This window comes from Colletotrichum higginsianum, chromosome 1, assembly GCF_001672515.1.
Source record: "Colletotrichum higginsianum IMI 349063 chromosome 1, whole genome shotgun sequence".
Classification (NCBI taxonomy): domain Eukaryota; kingdom Fungi; phylum Ascomycota; class Sordariomycetes; order Glomerellales; family Glomerellaceae; genus Colletotrichum; species Colletotrichum higginsianum.
The window spans coordinates 1,947,063-1,966,111 of NC_030954.1; the positions used below are offsets into that span (position 1 = coordinate 1,947,063).

A 19,049-nucleotide genomic window follows, 5' to 3' on the forward strand; every position below is an offset into this window, starting at 1 on the left:
CGAGGGCGCACATGCAAACACTGGCGGCTTCGACCTGCTGAAGCGGGCGACACAAGCCATGATGATGTCAGGTTCTAGGTATGTGCATTTTCATGTTATGCATCTCAACAACCCTCCTACCCTGGATCCTTCTACACTCGACTTGCCTGAGTATCCATCCTCCTGGCAAAAGGTGCCTTTGTGTTTGTCTTGTTCATGTCTACCGTCCTCTATGCTGCCGCAACAGCCCCCCAAATTCCTCCCATCCGACAAACGGCACGTTTTTACTTTGGGAACATCTGTCCTGGCCAGTGGCCATGCCTTAACACTTGCTTGGTCAAAGCTGTGGCGCTAGTTCGCCTCCTCTGTCCGGCGGCCTGCCTGAGTTGCGACACCTTTCCCATCCGCTTGATATCCGCCTCGTCTTCCTCTCCCCTCCAAGCTGGGGTGGGGGCTTGGTTTGCCTGCCGCTCTGGCCTGGCCTGCCAATTGCGTGCCGCTTATCCAAGGCCGGGGCCGTGCAATCAAGGCCGTCATCTACACTACTTCATTCATTTGATTTGTGGTTCTTTTCTTTTCTCTTTTCTGCGTCCAAGTTTGGCCCTACATGTCAATGAACCTCTGGCCACTTGTAGTGAGTGGCCATTTGAAGGCTGTTGTCTCCCGCTCCAGAGTCCTGAACCTGACCTGGACCCTTGAACAAGCCTCTCGTCTTGAAGGTTGCCCCCTCCTTGCGGCATGTCTTCGCCGTACATACATGCTACTACCCAAATGCGTGGCGACGGAGGGTGGCGGGCGAACGAGGTGTGTTTCCTTGGACGTCCACCGTCGGTCGACTGGCTTGTTCCTGCACCTGGCGGGTTGAAGGAACATATTCCTCATTTGGCTAGTGCCAGAGGCATCAGACTGCCGTCAACGGCCCTTTCAGCCTACCGTCGAATCATCTCAGACGATCCCGGACGGCAGTCCGAGGCTGCAAGCAACTAAGCTCAGCCGGCCCCTACCACTGTTCTCTCCTTTCCTCGCTTCAACTCTCCGTCCTACTGCCTGCCATACTCTCGCCCCTCGAACTGGCACCACCAGGGCTTTATCTGCGCTGGTTCCCTGCCGCGCCCGCGCACCCGTCCTGCGACTGTCGGAGGGGCAGCACTTACACCTACTGGCCTGGGGCGTCCCAGGCAGCTGAGCGTTGCTCCGCAGTCCATGCCGTTGTGTGTGATGGACGACGCATCCAGTCCAGAGTCATACCCCCCCCTGCCGCGCTCGCTTGCACATGTAAATGCAAATCACTGCATGCCCCTCGTCCCATCCTATCCCATTCCATCCCTTACCCCATGCCTACCTACCTGCCTTACCTGAACCCTTTGACGGCCACCATTGCGGCGGCAGCACTAAAGGATTAACAATAGAGGACCCGGGACGCGGGGGCCGCCTTTGCCAGTGCTAGCATAGGAGCCCAATGCTGCCGCGGGCGTCTCGTCAGTTGAAAGTTCCAGCAGCCGGAGCAATACCAAGTCATCTCGTCACTCTCGCTCTGGCCGGCGGCATCAAAGCCCTCTCTCCCTGTTCTGTTTTGTGCTGCCTCCTCTTGGTCCTACTGGCATTTCCCCCTCTTTGCCCCCTCACACGCGCCCAACATCGCCTGCCCCCGCCATCGCCTTAAGTGTAACTAAAGCGTCCCGATTAAGGCCTTGACTAGTGTTCGAGGATAGGACCTTTGGATAACGGGGCGTCTTCGGAACAAAACCAGCCCACCTTGCCCTCTTCCCTATTTGACGAGGCTTCTGCTTGGCCATCTGCATCATCCCCCTCCAAGTCGTACTACCCGGCTAGCTATCTATTGCGACGGGCATCCTTGCTTCCATCATAGCCAGAAAGGACGAAAAAAATTTCCCCGTTCTTTCCCGTCAGTCGTTGCAGGCGCGCGCATGGGCAACCTCCCTACTCCGCCTCTGCTCAATTCCTCATCCTCTTCCTCGTCAAGCGGCCGTGGGCTTGGCAGCCGTCATGAGCCAGTTTTCCTAATCTGATTCCACCTCCGCTTTTCGCTCTGCCGCTCAGCGTGTTCATCTCTCACCGTCTCTGTTGTCCAACCCGAGATTTTACCCCTCGCGCCTTTCCCGCCACAAACCCAAAGGATGAATCTTACCGTTAACCACCACAGCAGGACCCCCGCGGCCGCAGCTGACGAAGATGGCGCGGATCAGATCGGCTTTGATACGCCCCGCTCTGGTGTGGCAACCCCTCAACCCGACCTCCATGACAAACGCCTGCCGGGCATTATGAGCTACTTCGGCCAGGTTCGTACAGATTCTCCTCACAATTCTGTATCTGCCCCTGTCGCGTCGGATCGCAATCATCGAGGACAATCGCTTCCTGGTCCCGAAACGAAGCAAGTCGAGACGGACGGGAATGCTTCTCAGGTCAGCTCTACGGATGCTGTGCCCGGTGGCGATCCTGAACCAAAATCCCTATCACTTCCCCATCCTCCCAGAGAGCGGCCTTCGTCGCCCAACACCTCGCCCATGGCACTGGTTCAGACACACCAGTATCCGACCCCGCCAATATCAAGACGGTCGTCGGTGGGACTTCTCAAGAGGAGTCTGTCATTGCGGTATGGAGAGACACGGTCCGCTGCATCCTCATCGGCGAGACCGTTACTCCAACGAGGCGTGACGGACTACCCGAAGAAGTGCCACAGTCTCACTCTCATGTCCCAACCTTCGAGCATCGTCACAACGTCGGCGGTGCATGCGCATCACATTTCCAACCCCAGCCTCCCAAAGCCCATCACACCAAAAACTCCCACCCACCCCCACGTTGGTTCAGCGCAAAAAGCCACTTCCCTTCACAGCTCGTCGTCAGTTGATCAGCTCAAGAAGCTAACTCAAGTCGCGGCATTCAAGAGCGGGCCACCGACCCCCACCAGGGCGCTCTCGGCCGCGCAACCGTCTCAGTCTGAGGAGCGGTCGAGCTCCAAGAGAAGCAGCAATGAGACTGTGCCTCCCAGTGGCACCCAGACGCCGAGGAGCGGAACCACCGGTGCCCAGGTCCCTGCCGCCCGAGGCAAGCTCACGATCAAGATTGTCGAGGCTAAGGGCCTGAGACGGGCCAAGGATCCCTATGTCGTCGCTGTCTTCCAGAGGAGCGAGCTTATCTCGGGAGGTCCACGCTCTGTCGAGGAAGAGGAGGACGTAAACCTGCCGCCGCCGTCCTTTGGAGGCATTCCGATCCAGAGGCAAGGGAGCGACTCAGGCCGACCGGCCATGTCCATCCCAATGCGCAGCCGTCAAAGCAGCAACACCAGCATCTCGGACTACAACACATTCCGCAACCGGTCACGGCGGTCCTTCACCAGCCCAAAGTGGGACGCCGAGGCAGAGTTGTAAGTTTGGTCCCACAGACCAGTCGTTGTGCCCCGGCTAACTCAAGAGCAGTGATGTTGTCGATTCGAATATGCTGGTCAACATTTCCGTCTACGATCACAGCGCGAACGGCGAGGAGTTTCTGGGCCATGTGGACTTGCAAGCGAACAGGGACTCGAACAATCCAGTCCGTGGCTGGTTCTCCCTCAAGGGCCATGCCGACACCGTGGCAGAGAACGCCCCAACGGGAGAGATATACGTCGAAGCCGTCTTTCAGCGCACCGAGCGGAAACACTTTGGCCCCGAAGACTTTCAGATTCTTAAGCTGATTGGCAAGGGTACTTTTGGCCAGGTTTACCAAGTTCGCAAGAAGGACACCGAACGCATTTACGCCATGAAGGTCCTATCCAAGAAGGTCATCGTCCAGAAGAAGGAAGTCGCCCACACCGTCGGTGAGCGTAACATTCTGGTCCGAACAGCAATGTCAGACTCGCCCTTTATCGTGGGTCTCAAGTTCTCCTTCCAGACACCCTCGGATCTGTACCTGGTTACCGACTACATGTCGGGTGGAGAGTTGTTCTGGCATCTACAGAAGGAAGGTCGGTTCGACGAGCGAAGAGCCAAGTTCTATATCGCAGAGCTTATCTTGGCCATCCAACACCTCCACAACAATGACATTGTGTATCGCGACCTGAAGCCCGAGAACATTTTGCTGGACGCCAACGGCCACATTGCTCTCTGTGACTTTGGTCTGTCCAAGGCCAACCTCACTAAAAACGACACAACCAATACCTTCTGCGGAACCACCGAGTACCTCGCCCCTGAAGTTCTCCTCGACGAGTCAGGATACACCAAGATGGTGGATTTCTGGTCACTGGGAGTTCTAGTTTTTGAGATGTGCTGCGGCTGGAGCCCCTTCTATGCAGAAGACACCCAACAAATGTACAAGAACATCGCCTTTGGCAAGGTCCGGTTTCCTCGGGATACCTTGTCTCAGGAGGGCCGCAACTTCGTCAAGGGTCTGCTCAACAGAAACCCCAAGCACAGACTGGGCGCAACCGACGATGCAGAGGAGCTGAAGCGTCATCCCTTCTTTGCTGACATTGACTGGGATCTTCTTGCAAAGAAGCTCATTACTCCTCCTTTCAAGCCGAAGTTGACATCAGCGACAGACGTGTCCTACTTCGACCCCGAATTCACCAACGCATTGGACAACAATGGCTCTCTCAACGAGCGCGCAGCAGCCTTGTCCAAGGGTTTTGCCACATCAACGCCACTTTCACCTTCTGTGCAGGCCAACTTCCAAGGCTTCACCTTTGTGGACGAGAGCGCCCTTGACGACCATATGCGAGATAAGAGCCGCTATGACGATGAGGAGATGCGTGATTCTCACCATCAAGACGACGACTGGGATGACCTTGAGGATGTAAACCACAAGAGCAACCGCATGAGTGGCATTGTGCGCACAACCACCAACGACGAGCAGATGATTGGTGGTGGACATTTTGACGTCTGACGAGCACATTCTGGTTCTTTCTTGGTCATCTTTTTTTTGGTTCTACCTTGAGAACATGAATGGTTCATCAGCCTCCCCATTTCCCCCTGCCTTCCATAAGAAGAACCACGGCCACCACCATCACAAAGTCAAAAACGAACATTCATGGATTCAGTGCATAGGGGCGGTCAACTTTGCATGTGATCATTAGGGGTGTAATGGGTACATGGCGTTTGGGCTGAGAGCGATGAACATTCGGATCCTGGATCGGCCTTCAGAATGCTGCTTTTAGCTGATCGAAGCACTTACAGTCACACATACACACAACGTGCCACATGACAAGACTCTTGAATCTCTGTGGAACCTTCAACGCATTGGTGATACCAGTGTTGCGGTTGGCTTCACTTTCATGACGTCTTGATCCATGCATGCATGTTTCTACAGACTATTGTAGGATGTCGCATTCTGGCCAGTGGAGTGAGGAAGTGACTTCAGGGTACCTACCGACACATTAAATATGGATTTGTTGGAGAAGGAATGGCTTTACACCTCTGTTGGTAGTATCGACGTCTGACGTGGGCTTTTCTCCCCACAAAACGCATCTGCGGCTTCTATGTTGCAGCCACACAACTTAAGTAAGGGAGGAGCGGGTGGTACATCGGCTGGCTGGCGAGCTTTGGTGTGGAATGTTACACATCCAAGCCGTTCGTATGGCAGCCAACTTTGAAGGAGAGAATGGCAAACGGCTTGTGAGGAGGCCGCCTGTAATAACGCTTAATCAGATAGCCATGAGACGAATCAGTCTTTTCTTCATTCTGTGTGCCATAGTGTTGACGTCTGCCTCTGTGTAAGGAAAGAGACGTAGAGAGTTATGTTGTTTTGATGCAGGTTCTTCTTACTTTATGGCTCCTTACATCCCTCGGGCCACGTACAATGTCGACAACGGCTACAATGTAAATTATGAAGGTCACGGGACCTCGTGGGTGGGCAGGAGCTGGACCGAATGCCATGCGTGGGGACTCATGACACTGAGGCTGGATCCTGAGCCCGGTCAATTGGCCGCAGTCGAGCTAGTTGAAGTTTTGCATGGAAGAGAACAGGTGGGGGGAAGTGTGTCTGTCCGCGGTGGGGACCGTTCTTTCAACCAGAAGATGGGGACGACGGTGCATGAACATTCATACCATGTTTTTTTTTTGTTGTTGGGTATTTTTTGGTCGTGTCATCCTTGTTGTTGCCCAGAGACGAAGGCGGATGCATTGAGAACACACAACTACCGAGCGAAGAAGGCGTGGGATGATGACTCTTCAACCCCCCCACCGTGCCGCTGTTCGAGATACGGGGGGGAAGGACGCCCCGAAAATGGACCAAATTTTCGTCCCTAGAAGCTTTCTCCAATTCGCAAGTGCTCGCCTTCTCTCTCTCTCTCTCTCGCGGAAGGTCTGGTTTTCTACGTCGTGGAGGTTTGCATCTTGGCTGGCTTCCGGAAGATTCCGGGGGTCCACATGTCCGTATCTAGTTCGATGGCCATGTAGGCAGCCTGGCTACATTCAAGTCAAGTATCTCGGAAGGACACAAGGTCTAGGGTCAAGCACGATGCAGTCAGTAGGCGTCTGGCAGCGAAGACCGAAGAAGCGGTCTCGATCGTCGATGCTAGAATGGCGCGCCATTCTTACGAGCACCATTGATCAGGGGTGCTAACCACATAATGGGCATGGCGATATCGTAAGTGCATGCAAATAGCATTCCTAGCCAGCGAGGTTCAGTTGGACAATATACACGGGATTACCACCTCCCAGCACACCTTCTTTCCTCTCGTAATTCGGCTCTCCTGACCTTTCTCTCCCCTCTCTCTTCCTCTCCATCAAACGCACTTCCACTCCATCGGTCCGTCGGGGGGGCAAGCGGCAGGGTTTACAGGATCCCAAGAACGCGAAGGTTGAAAAGGCACTTTTCCCCAGTCGCTTCACAGGATAGGGTTTGTTTCGATCGGTTGTTTTAGACGGGGGGTGAACAATGCGGTGTTCGTAAAAAACTTGTTCGATATGGGACCCGAGGGCAAATGCCCGAGTTTAGTGGTGAGGCTCCTCCTCGTCCTCCTCGATCATGAGCCAGTCGTGCTTGACGGGCTCGCCGTTGGCGGCGACGGCGGAGGCGTCCTGGCCCTCAACCTCGACGGCCATGCTCTCGTACTCTTTCAGGCTGGCGGCGAGGTCGGTCTCCTCGGGGGACTTGGGAGCCTGGGGGATGGAGAAGGTCTGGACCTGGCCCTGAGCGTCAGAGTCCTTGACGGGGGTGGGCTTGTAGGCCTTGAGCTCCTTGAGGTAGAGCTCCTGAACGAAGTCGGCTGTTTCGGAGGGTTGAGTTAGTAAATCTGGTGTTCGGAACAACATTCGGCGGTAGCGACGACAGTATACGATGTTCAGCGGATGGGGTGGCAGGGGAGGCAGGCAACAGCGATGGGGTTTTGACATGGAAATGAGGCGAACGATGACCGGGCGTTGAATTGGCGATGGGAAGACAATGCTCAGACGATGAGTTTGTTGATGCGAAGTGTCGATGGTCGATGCTGTCACCCGAGGTCGAAGCGCAATTCTAGGCCAGCTTCGGAGCTTGACCTCCCTTGGCCGCACCGGCAATCCGAACCACCACCACTTTCTCCTCCTCCTCCGGGACAATTGTAAATCGACGATTGGGAGAATGAGAGAATGACGAACCTCTTCGCGAGACCGTGGGGGCGATGAATCCCCTCATCTGGACGGCGCTGGGCCTCGCCAGCCGAGAGACAGCCGAAGCGGCGCGCTATTTGCATAGTCAGTTTTTTCCCCGTCTGCCTCGCTTCTCCGATCGACCGCCGCGTCGGCACACCGACGGCGGCGACAACATAAATTGCATCACGAAAAACAGTGAGGGAACGTACAGTGGCGCGGGACAATTGGACGAGCATCTTGCTATGTGGACGGTGGCAGGCTCAATTGGGAGGGGGGGGAGGACACCGGGGGGGTTGCAGAGGGCGGAACGACGGGTGGTTGAGGGTTTTGTACGGGATGGAGAGCAAGCAACAGTAAAAAGCTGGATTGAGCCGGTTCGGTTCTGGTTGGACGCCAATGATCCAACCGCTGCGGGTTTTTGTTTCTGCCTCAGGCGTAAGGCCACAGTTAACTCGAGGCCGAACTGCAGGGGGGATTCGCCCTTTCCTTCTCTCTGTCTTGCTCCACTCTCCCACGCTTTCCCTTCCGTTGATGGGTGGGTTGGGGAAACAGTAACCGGGCAGCAGCTAATGCGCTAGGGAATGAGCGGCGGACTGACATCACGTGAGGACCGACTCTTTTCTTGGGACCGGCTAGTAAGCAAACGGCTTGCGGTTGCGGGGTGCGGCGGCAATTCGTGCAGCATTTGGGACCATGGGCAAAGTCGCCCGAACTACGACATCATAGGGGACTCAGCAGGCACCCTCCACCACCTACCTACCTGGCTTAATCTCCTTGCGATCTGGCTAGCTTGCTGAGAGCAGCCTCATCGGCGTTTTCATGACCTCACCACACTAACTCTGTTTTCTTAACAAATTCAGACATGTCGCAAAAGCACACTATCTTCTCCACCCATCGGCCTTCGTGGAAGATGATCAGGTCACCAGTCAACCACATTCACTAGGTGGTTTGTGGCTTCCAGCAACCCTCAACTGCTCTTGTAATCCGAAGAGGATTGCGAACACCAACGCAAGCGTAGTCGGGACGGATCAAAAGCGATCGTGGTTATAAAACCTCGTCATCGACGAGGGAGATAATAACTGCCAACGCGCCGTAACTCCAAGCACTTCCCCCATCACCGCTTGTCAAGTTGCGGTCCCGGATTCCCTGCAACCATCATCGAGATGATACTCAGTCGACCTTGGTATAAACATTACAAAACAAAAAAAAGCAATACTCTGCTCCCTGACCTCCCGCGTCCCTTTCCCTGGATCACCCATTCTACCAAATACACCCTTGCGCTGTTTATTTCTTTTGGCGGTAGGGGATGCGCTGCTGAGACTCCGGAGACTCATGGCTCTGCTCGCGCTTGACGGCGGTGGTGTGCTTTGACCTGCGCATCTCGCCCCAAGCCGCGGATCCAATCCACGCGGCGCCGATTATAGCAGCAATGACAGAGTACGCAATGACATAGGCCCGCGACGAGCTAGCGAGCTCGAGGCCCAGCCCGCCGTTGATGATTCCAAGCACCATCAGAGCCCTACCGTACCAAATGTGGGCGTGGCTGACAATGCCTCGGGCTTGGTTCTGCTTGTAGTACTTGTGGTGTGCCACTCCAAGGAACGGCTGGATAGCCAGCATGGCAACGACTACAGTGCCCAGCAACGTGTGGGTTTGGGCAAAGAGCTACGAAGGGCCTATCAGCTTTGGGGTCCTGGCGCGACAGGCTGGTGGGATCGGGAGACGCCATATCTTCCTCCATTTCACGGAAACGAAATAAAAAAAGGCAACTCACATAACCGTTGTCGCGGGCGTACACGTAGCCAGTGCCGAAGCCGGCCCACATGAGGAGGAAGGCGACAGACTGCCAAGCAGCGTGGGCCATCCACTTACCCAACAAGGGCATGAGGATGGCACCGACAGGGTACAAGAAGATAAACACGATCGACATTATGATGCCGTGAGCGAGGAGGACGTTGGACATGCCGCCGCCTCCGTTAAATACAACACCGCCGCCGCTGGTGGAGCCGCCGTTTCCGCTTCCGCTGCCACTTCCGGTGCCGCTACCGCTGCCGTTACCACCACCAGAAGTGCCCACAAACGGGTTGCTGTCGGTCTGGACAGTCGCCTGGGTCAGGTCCAGGGAAAAGCTGGTTTGATCGTCATGCTGCTGGATGCTCTGGCTGGCGCTGGCCGAGTTGATAGCGCCGCCGGCCCTCCAAGCCGCAATCCAAGAGCTGGTGGCCGAGTTGAGGGCCAGGGAGCCGGTGCTCCATGTCGCACAGTTGGTGCAACGGACGTTGGCGATCATCTTTCCGTTCTCGATACCAGAGCCGGCGAGGAGCTCAAGCGTGGTGCCCTGGGAGACCTGGGGCATAGTGTGACCGCGCGCGGTACGAGCGCTAACAGTGACGTTGCCATTGCCGTCAGTGTACATGATAAACATGTTCGAGTTGGACATGGTCGAGCCGGATCCCAGAGAAACCCATTGGTAGCTAGTCGGGGCCGACATCTGAAAGTACAGGTTTCCGCTGCCGGAGCTGGAAGCGGCCCGGGGGACCGCGACCCTGAAGCAGATATCATTGGGGCATGCTTGAAGGGGGTCGGCGGAGGCTGTCGCCGCGTCTGTGGCTATCGTTAGTTGTGATCAGCTGAAGGGTGACACATCGAGACATACAAAGCGCGGCTGCTAGGGAAGAAGCTGCAAAAGCCTTCATAATAGACGGTGTCTTTGACGTGACTTGTTACGAGATGAACGATGCTCGACTGGACAACGCTGTCAGCCACGGAAGAACAGATGGAAAAGCTGTTGGATATGTAGAAGGTGGTTGAATGCACGGCTTCCGGATCATGGATATAGTATGATGGGTGGGGGGCGGGTGGAATATAACGTACGTCTTGGTGTGGGAAGAGGCAGAGGCTCTGGACTGATTCGTTGTAGTAGTACGGTAGGTGAGAGCGAGATGGTCATCAAGGTAGGGTGGGAGTCCCGGGGGTTCTTATGAAGAAAAGTCAGCCTACTCCGTGGTACTCGATGGACGCGCGGTGCTAGGTTCAAAGCGGCGCTGAGCTGCTTCTGCTGCCATAATTTGCGTTCAAAGACACTCGCTCTCCTTCCCCACGGCGTGCAAAGTATACCCAAGAAGACCTTGGCGCAGGAAATGGGTAACTTCTTCACACACTAGCACCAAGTAATCCCGTTTTGAATTCTCGAGTCGGTTCCGGGAGTCGGGCCCTGACCCATGCCCAGTTGCCCTCGCCCGTCGATTCGTCGCTGGATCTTGGCTTGGGGGAGTGCGGACAGTGAGAGTTGAGTTCAGAAGAGGTTCAGCCACGCAAGGGATTACCCCTGGAGCACATGTAACCAACGCATAATGTGTGGGATGGCTGGCTGCAAGCCGTATCACCCAGTGAGTTGTTGTTCTCCCGTTAGGCTTCGAGGGCAATCTCGAGGAGCAGGTCAGAGATCAGCATGCGGACTGCGGCATGCCTTGGCTCCCTAGCACAGCCACGCACAAGAGGAGTTGCCGTATGCTCGATGCCGCAACACAAGCAGGCAGGTAGACTGTGGTGTCGTACCATGAAGGGGAAAACGGCTTAGGGCAAAGTCGACCCATGTTGACGGACTCAGTCGGCCCAACACGTTCCCCCGGGCCAGCAAAACCTAAAAAGTCGGCGGAGGAACTAATCAGGCATGAGGGTCACCCTCCCCTGGTCGTAATCTGGACTCCTTGCAGCGTGTCTTGGATGCGATCTGCCCTCTTCCAAAGTTGTCAGACTGAATTGCGGGCAACGTGATTGGGCAAACATCACGTCCCAGCCCTCGTCCCTATCAGTTACTTGCACACAGAGTACACCCTGGACAATCCCGGTGCTCTGGGATGGAAAATATGACTTGACTGTCGCTTGTACGGCACTTCAAGTTGTCATATAGGTAGGAGGCGGTCACGGAGGAAGGGTTCTACATGTTTGCGCAGTTGAGAAGGCGCAATGACAGTCCAGCACTGAGATGTCATACATCATGGCCATGTTTGTTGAAGGGTCTGGGTCCGGACCACACTGGTGAAAACCACCAGACGTCGACACAGATGGGACCAGCGGGTTGGCGGGGTGCTCTTGTTAGAGGCCGTGAGCAGCGAGCGTCCGGCACGAACTCTAACCTCTTCACAAGATGAAAGAGAGAGAGAGAGAGTACCTAGGTACTTAGTGGGAGAACAGTTGCCAAGGTGGATGAAGAGAAGTTGTAAACGAAGCGCTGGGTAGCCATCGGTACCCTGCATAAGCGTGTGCTGAAGGTAAGTTGGCAGTGGCTCAGAAGAGGAAAAAAGTTAAGGTGACAGAGGCCAATGGACGACAGGCTGGGCAGCTCAGCCTCTCGGATGCAAACTGGTACCGTGCGGGCGACCCCAGGTCTCTGCTGCCGTAAGCCCCTCAGTCAGATAGTAAGAAATAGTGTTTTGGAGAGGGGCATCATCGGACATCTGGTAAAGAGAAAAATACAAGGCGTACGCAAGCATTCCAAGGGAAATTGCTTGGCTTGAGACGACTGAGCCAAAGAGAAGACAGAATGAGGTGGGACGCAGGACCGGCCGCAGGGTCAAGGACACCATGCCGCGCCTCCGGGTTGCACCCTCCGACATCACTGCTATATCAAAATGCCGGGGCTTGTCATCCTCTGACCGAGACTCCGGGAGTCGATTCATCGACGGCGACGGAAAGAGCAGAAGCGCATAGGAGAGAGAAAGTTGCCAAGCTACGTGCCAGGGGCTACGGGGGCGTGTGCGCCTGCATTTGAACTACTACTCTAGACCACTAAACCAGTGGACTGAGGTGGATGTACTCTGTACACGGACAGTATCTGTTTCGCAAGTTCCGATGGCCTGGACAGGTCACAGGCAGCTTGGAATAGCCACCGACGGACCAGGCTCGCCCCAGCGTTGATCTCCTTCCGTTGTTGATGTTCTCGGCACGCCTGCCTCCTCACCGAGGTATGCAGCACCGGAACCACTACATACTCTCGACATCAGGGGCACCTAGCCAATAGATACAGGCACTGGCTTACACCGACTCACATTTGGTGTCTGCTGTTGTCTGCCAAGAAGGGGGCGTATCTGACGACAGCCGCAACTTTCGGCATTTCTCAAAGTTCCTCCCGGGTGCTGCGTCTCAGCCAAGATCCTTACGGCCCCGAACAAACTGGTGGTGCTATCTTCGTTTCCAAGAGGCCTCATCCCTCATGCCTCATCCATGGAAGCCCGGGGCCCTCCAATTGACTGAAGCCCATTTCTTGCTGACCAAGAGATGTGACTATTGCAATGCCGACCACGTGTTGGGAGCCGTCCCACTCCCTGATGTTTGTTGGCCGGAGTCGAGGCCGAGCTCACGGGCTAGACGACTTGCGCACGCCTCACCATGGATTGTTACAATCTACTGTCCAGGAGGTCCAACCGTACAACTAATAATCCGTATACCCGTCCCGATTTGTGCAATCCTTCCACTAAGACGGCACCAGTGAGACAAGCGCGGATAAGCACCAACGCAGGCCGCGCAATGCCTTCCATGTCATCACCACTAAAGAAAGCGTAACGACATTCTGAGAGAGACGGCCTTGAGAGACGGCCGATCGCCGGCGGGCCGACAGCGGACGACGTCGCCGGTCTGGACCCCAGCCGAACCTGGATAGGGTTGGCCAGAGATATGAAGCTGGTTGCCCAAACTGGAAGGACTCTACTTGAACCTGTCAAACCGCGCGCTTCTGACGCAATGTTCGAGACATGAAACTCTACTACTGCAGGGTAGGAGGTCACCTCGACGCAGTTCTATCTATTCCGACATTCCGGTGTTTGCAGGTTCTGGCCGTCTCTTGGCTTACACAATGACGCACTTTGATCCGATGTGATGCTTCGCTTTCCTGAGATCACATTGTCTCTGTGTTTGGGCCCATGTTGTTAGGACACGACACATCCCAAGACACAGGATGGCTTGAACGCTCCGCCTCGCAGGCTCGGTACAGGCGCCGCCTGGTCTTCGGACTGCCGGACCAAAGCTCCGTGTCTAAGCTGGCGGTGACCAGCGACGTCCGGGCAGTTCTAATCAAGGCCTAAACATTACACAAACACCAGGCCATTGGCATGATCTCAAGACATTGGACAAAACACATGGACCTTGTCAGCTTGAAAGGTCTGAAAGCATCAGGGGATTGCGTCACCACCATGTTGCTCAATGTTCTACCCCACGCCCAGTACACGACGCCAAGCCTGCCACCAACGACTCTGGCTTGTTGGCGTGCAACCAGTGATTGTCAACCACACCAGGGCCGTCCCAGTCTGCATTGAGGGAAAGGTCCCCGATCGCATGTTTGGTTACGCCGGGAATCCTCTCACAGAGTTGCCAATCCTATTCTCTCCCCCTTCCCAAGTCCTGGCATTGCCCCTGACCATATCGAAGTCGTGAATAAACATGTGCATTCTTCTCCAGTCTCCAGAAGTGATCGTCCCTAATACATACCAATTTGACTCATCGCAACCAAGTGCCACCCTCTGGGTTTGCCGCAACAGCGAGTCAAGGCTGATGCTTGCAGTAGGTCGGATGATGATGGACGACGGCTCGCCCCAAACACCGCCGTACCCTGGAGGCAACTCGTTACGACTTGTACCTTCTTCCTGACCACCCTCGTGACAGGCTACGCCACGGTCCCAAACCCCGGCGATCGCTGTCTGTTCATCACCACTCGACCCGGCAATCTCGATATCCCAATCCGGCCGCGGTAACCCGGTGTGGGGCCGATGTGGGCGTTCTCTTTCACTTGTGGGAGATTGGGCTGCCGTTTTCCGGGCCACCCAAGACTGCAATTAAGCGGTCTGCGAGTCGAGGGCGAGCTCTTTTATTGCAATGCACGCTGCATCTAGGCGATGGTGCAACAATCATCCCGCTCCGCCCCACATGTGCCGGCTTGACCCCACCTCTACACAACTTCTATCCGTATTCCTTGTCCATATTCATCAGGCGGTCTTACCGAGTAGCCTTCGCGCAGTGTCATCCTAGCAGAGGCTATGCAAAGAGCGGTTGTTAGGCGAACTTTAAGCTTCCTGAACCCATGTAGGGAACGACGGAACATCACGAACCCCAACCCTGGGACATGGCTCATTTCCTACACAACGCCGCGTCGCCGCTCGTAGGGCACTCGCTCTCCGGGGTCTGCAACTCCCCTCAACTCTACCAGCGTTCCCCTGTCAGCCTGTTCTGGGCTCATCTCTCTCTTTTTTTTTTTTCTTTTTTTTTTTTACTTGGTCCGTCCAGCCGTGACGACTGTACCGATGCATCTTCAATGGCCCATGGAACAACAAACTAATGTATTGCAGCTTTGCGTTCATGGGCACCGCACGCCTGACCTGGCTCCGGCCGGTGGCCATGCTGCAATTATTCTGATAATAATCAACGGGCGAGGCGAGCACAATCTGCCCAGATGAAGCCACCAAGATCGCCCAATCGCTCGAAATGATGAAGTTACCAATCTCGCCGGTTAAGGCCAACTCGATTAGATGTCAGACCGCGACCTCGACCTCTCCCGTGGACATCGCGTTTCACGGGGGTTGTTGCCACGCAGCGAACAAGGTCAAAACCCGAACGGCAGGTATACAAGGAATCGACATCGCGGCCGTCCGATGTCGACTTGGACAGCTTTTCGCTCGGGGTGTGGCACCCTTGATCCTACACGACCCCCCTCCCCCCATGAAACACAATGGCTAACTTCACCCTCGAAGCAACGAAATCCTTCGTCATGCATTCGAAACCTGTCGTTCAAAATTGGCCGTACATCGCACATGCCAGCAGAACGCCCAAAGTTTGCGTCTCTTTCCCCCGGAGCACCAAACGGGCGTAATACAACGTAGAGAGGGGGGTCCGGCACTCACTTTCCTGGGCATACTACGTATTCGTACGACGCCCGATCCTACGTGGTTTTCATGATTGCAGCCGGATGCCGAGAAGAAACTCCTGCGGCGACTTCGAGACCGTACAAGAATACGGACACCGGGCAAGGAGGCATTCCCGCGTCATCCACCCGGAATTTGGAAGGACATTTGATACTTTGCCAACGCTTACTAAAGAATCACTATAGGCTAGCTTGAAAGTAAGGTAGATGTGTGCCAAGCGGGACCGCGTAATCACAAAAGATTCTCTTGCCGAACATGAATGGTGCGGAACAGACCTAAGCTTTCTTTCGATGGGCGCCGAACGCGAAAGCTGGGTCACGGGGAGGGAAAAACTCAACTTTGAATCAGCGACTTGGCAGATTAGGTAGCTAGTCATGAAAACACATGGCCCTCGGAGCCAAGAGCCGAGGTCCGGTGGACCAGCGGTTCGCAGGTCATGGAGTCCACGGATCGCGAGGTTGGACAACCAACCCACGGCTCTAATAGATAAAACGGAAATGGAGCAGCAGCACTGCAAGAAGGCGATAGACGAGCTCAGTGACCGCCCACCGTTTGCCAAAGAAGAACGCAGAAAGCTCATATCTATTGGGTGCGAGGAAACTTTTTTATCCACCCGAGGAAATGAAACCGAAGGAGAAAGCCACACTGTGGATGGCGATTTCCGAGAGACGAAAGACAGAATACCATGCTCGTGTATCGTGTTCCGGACAAATCAAGGGGTTAGTCCATATGTGCCCCTGTCCAAGTCTAGTGTGTGCTGCTTTGCTTCGCCTTGCTTTCGCTTCGCTTCAATAAACGCCATGCTGACCAGATCCTTGGCCCGCGCCAGCTCCCAGCAAGAATCTAAACTTTTCCCTTCCTTATCACTCATTGTCACACCTCGCCCACTCTTACCAACGCCGTATGCTCTAAGCTCTTTGGTCTAACGCTGCCGCTCTACGCTCCCTAACTAAACTTCAGTGGAGAATCGAAACGCGTGGCTCTCCAGCATGCTACTCGACGCGACAAAACTGAAGCCGCCAAAGGGGTCGTCCTCCTTGGCCGACATGGCGCTCCACGGGTCCTTGGACGTGATGACAGGGCTCAGGGACAAGTCGGTGAACTCGGGAGCAAAGTTCTCGGCGAGCTCGGGATCCGTGATCATGGGCTGGATGGGCGGCTCGACCTCTCTGGCCTCCAACTTCTTCCAGTTGATCTTGTTGAAAAACCGGTGGCCCTTCATCGTCTGGAGGTCTTTGGGCATATTAGCACCCAGTCGCTTCTTGGGATCCTTCCTGAGCAGGCGCGTCAGGAGGTCCTTGGCGTCGGGGCTCAGGAAGTAGGGCATGACGAGCTTCTGTTTGACGATGTTTTGCTGAATCTTGGCGTGGTTACCCCCACGGAAGGGCGGGTTGCCCGTCATCAAGTCGTAGCCAAGGGCGCCAAAGGACCACCAGTCGACCGCCTTTCCATACTTCTGACCCTGGATGACCTCAGGAGCCATGTACTCGACCGTCCCGAGCATCGAGTTGCAGTGGTCCTCGGAGGTATCGATAGCAACCTTGGAAAGACCAAAGTCGGTGAGCAGTAGATGACCCTCGGCGTCCAACAAGCAGTTCTCGGGCTTCAGGTCACGGTACACAACACCCAAGGTGCTGTGCAAATGGGAGATGGCCAAAAGCATCTCTCCCATGTAGAAGGCAGCGACTGGCTCGGCAAACATTTTCTCCGTACTCAGGTGAGTAAAGAGCTCGCCACCCTGGCCATACTCGAGAATCAGGTACAGCTTCTCAAGGTCCTGGAAGGCATAGTATAGCTTGACGACAAAGGGGTGTCGGTTGACCGACTCGAGGATCTGACGCTCTGTCTTGGTCTGTTCGATGAGCTTCTTGTGCACGGTCAACGAGGCCTTTTTGAACTGCTTCTGGGCGTAGAGCCGGCCGGTGTTGCGCTGCTTGACCAGCAGCACGGTACCGTAGGTTCCCTTGCCCAGACAGCGAAGTGGCTCAAAGTCGTTGGCCGTCATCTTGCGCTGCACGTCTTTGTTGCCCTCGATGGGCACGATCTGCCCAGTCCGCTCTCGAACGCTCTCGTCGACGTAGTCATGCTCCAGGTTTATCTCATAGCTCGTGGAGCCGCTTTCGGAGCGCTCGCTGCCGGCCTCGCTCTGGCTGCCGTCCTGGCTGCCGCAGCGGCTCATAACAGCGCTGCTGATGCCAAGTCCCTTGGGGAGGGCGGCGTGGCCATTGCTACCGTTGAGAGTCAATGTGCTCGTTCGGGAGGAGGCGTCCAGACTGAGAGGCTCCATCTGCATGCGGAGCTTCGCGATGCCGGAGACAGCGGGGGAGGAGGCCCCGCGCATGTTCGGGCTGCAGTTGGCGCTGACAACGTCGTCGATGCGAGCGGGGTGGCGACCGCGCTTCTTGGAGGAGAGAGGCGGGGTTGCGCATACGCCGTAGTCGTCCTCGTCCTCGTCGCCGGAGGTGACGGGGGTCTGTTGGAAGCCGCGCACCGTATTGAGTGCGGGCGTCGCCTTGGCAATCATGATCTCGGTGGTGGGTGAGGGTATTTAGGGAGGCCGCTCCTTGTAGTAGTGAATACTGGTGGTAAACGAGGGGCGCGCGTCCGTATGCCGGTCGCGCCCTGAGCCGGTGAAGGGCGTCACTTTGGTGGGGTGTCTAGATGCGAAGCACAAGAAGCGTGCCTCGTCGTCGCTCGGGGTCGGCGCGTGGCTCGGAGTCGTAGTTTCTCTGGAGTTTCTTGTGGCTCGGGCTGCGCATCTGGCGGCGGAAGAATGAGCTGGAGTAGTCGTACGATTCCTTTTTACTATGCATTGGTGGTTGGTCGGTTTTCTTTGGACGGCGGTCAGTCAACTAGACATGTCGGGGAGGGGGGGGGAGGTTGTATTCACCCAAATGGTGTTGGTGAAGAAGGGGGGGAAAAGAGAAAGAAGGAGAGTTACACAAGGCGCGGCTTCTCGACCTGTTTCACTGAAGGAGAATCCAGGAAAATTCAGCCCGCCCAGGCCGTTCTCTAGGCCGGGACAGGCCACCCACGGGGAAGTAGCCAGTCGACCAACCAGAGTGCGAGCCCATGTCAGCCGGCGAGTGACTTTTCATTCACATGAGAGCGGGCAGCAACCAACAACAAGAACTCACTCCTTTCCCTTGTGGCCACTTTAGTGTAGGTACCTAGGTAGGTAGGTACCTCCCTAGGTACCTGCCTTCCCTGAGCCTACAGTACATCGTACCTGGGTAGAAGGAGGGGTGGAATCGCCAGGCGGAAGCCAAAAAATTCGGGAACCCGCCCTTGGGGCCTTTCCGGGACGTTTCATTGGGCAGGCTCGGGGGCTGGATCCATCATCCGCAGTGTTTTGTTTCTTGCCCTGTTTCCCATTTCAGCCCGAATTTCCTGGGCTTTCTTGTTTTTTCCCCTTGTCTCGCCTTGCTCGATGTTCTATTGTGACCGAGGGGCTTTTTATGCATGCCTGGCGCTTACTCTACCTCTTGTTCGCCCTGGCTTCATAGGTATGATAGGTAGGTACCTTATTTGTAGGCATGTCTGGCCTCCACCTAGCCCTTCCAGGCCTTCCTCATCCGTGTCGTCGCCC

The 19,049-nt window shown here is 55.6% G+C and overlaps 4 protein-coding genes across 4 annotated transcripts; 1 reads left to right on the forward strand and 3 right to left on the reverse strand.

Annotated features, from left to right (window-relative positions):
- Positions 1-2,117: 2,117 nt before the first annotated feature.
- Positions 2,118-4,860, forward strand: CH63R_00604 (Serine threonine-protein kinase sck1; the record flags this gene model as incomplete). The annotated part of the gene is made up of 2 exons (XM_018295579.1): positions 2,118-3,364; positions 3,417-4,860. 2 exons carry the CDS (start codon positions 2,118-2,120, stop codon positions 4,858-4,860), a joined length of 2,691 nt encoding a protein of 896 aa, XP_018163941.1.
- A 2,048-nt stretch (positions 4,861-6,908) lies between these two features.
- CH63R_00605 (ATP synthase complex subunit H) lies at positions 6,909-7,783 on the reverse strand (the record flags this gene model as incomplete). Its single annotated transcript, XM_018295580.1, has 3 exons — positions 6,909-7,183; positions 7,554-7,638; positions 7,757-7,783. The coding sequence occupies 3 exons, from the start codon at positions 7,781-7,783 to the stop codon at positions 6,909-6,911; spliced, it is 387 nt and encodes a 128-aa protein (XP_018163942.1).
- Positions 7,784-8,831: 1,048 nt separating this feature from the next.
- On the reverse strand, positions 8,832-10,243 carry CH63R_00606 (Integral membrane protein; the record flags this gene model as incomplete). The annotated part of the gene is made up of 3 exons (XM_018295581.1): positions 8,832-9,212; positions 9,322-10,151; positions 10,204-10,243. 3 exons carry the CDS (start codon positions 10,241-10,243, stop codon positions 8,832-8,834), a joined length of 1,251 nt encoding a protein of 416 aa, XP_018163943.1.
- A 6,166-nt stretch (positions 10,244-16,409) lies between these two features.
- CH63R_00607 (Serine threonine-protein kinase psk1) lies at positions 16,410-17,984 on the reverse strand (the record flags this gene model as incomplete). The annotated part of the gene is made up of 1 exon (XM_018295582.1): positions 16,410-17,984. One exon carries the CDS (start codon positions 17,982-17,984, stop codon positions 16,410-16,412), a length of 1,575 nt encoding a protein of 524 aa, XP_018163944.1.
- Between the last annotated feature and the right edge of the window lie 1,065 nt (positions 17,985-19,049).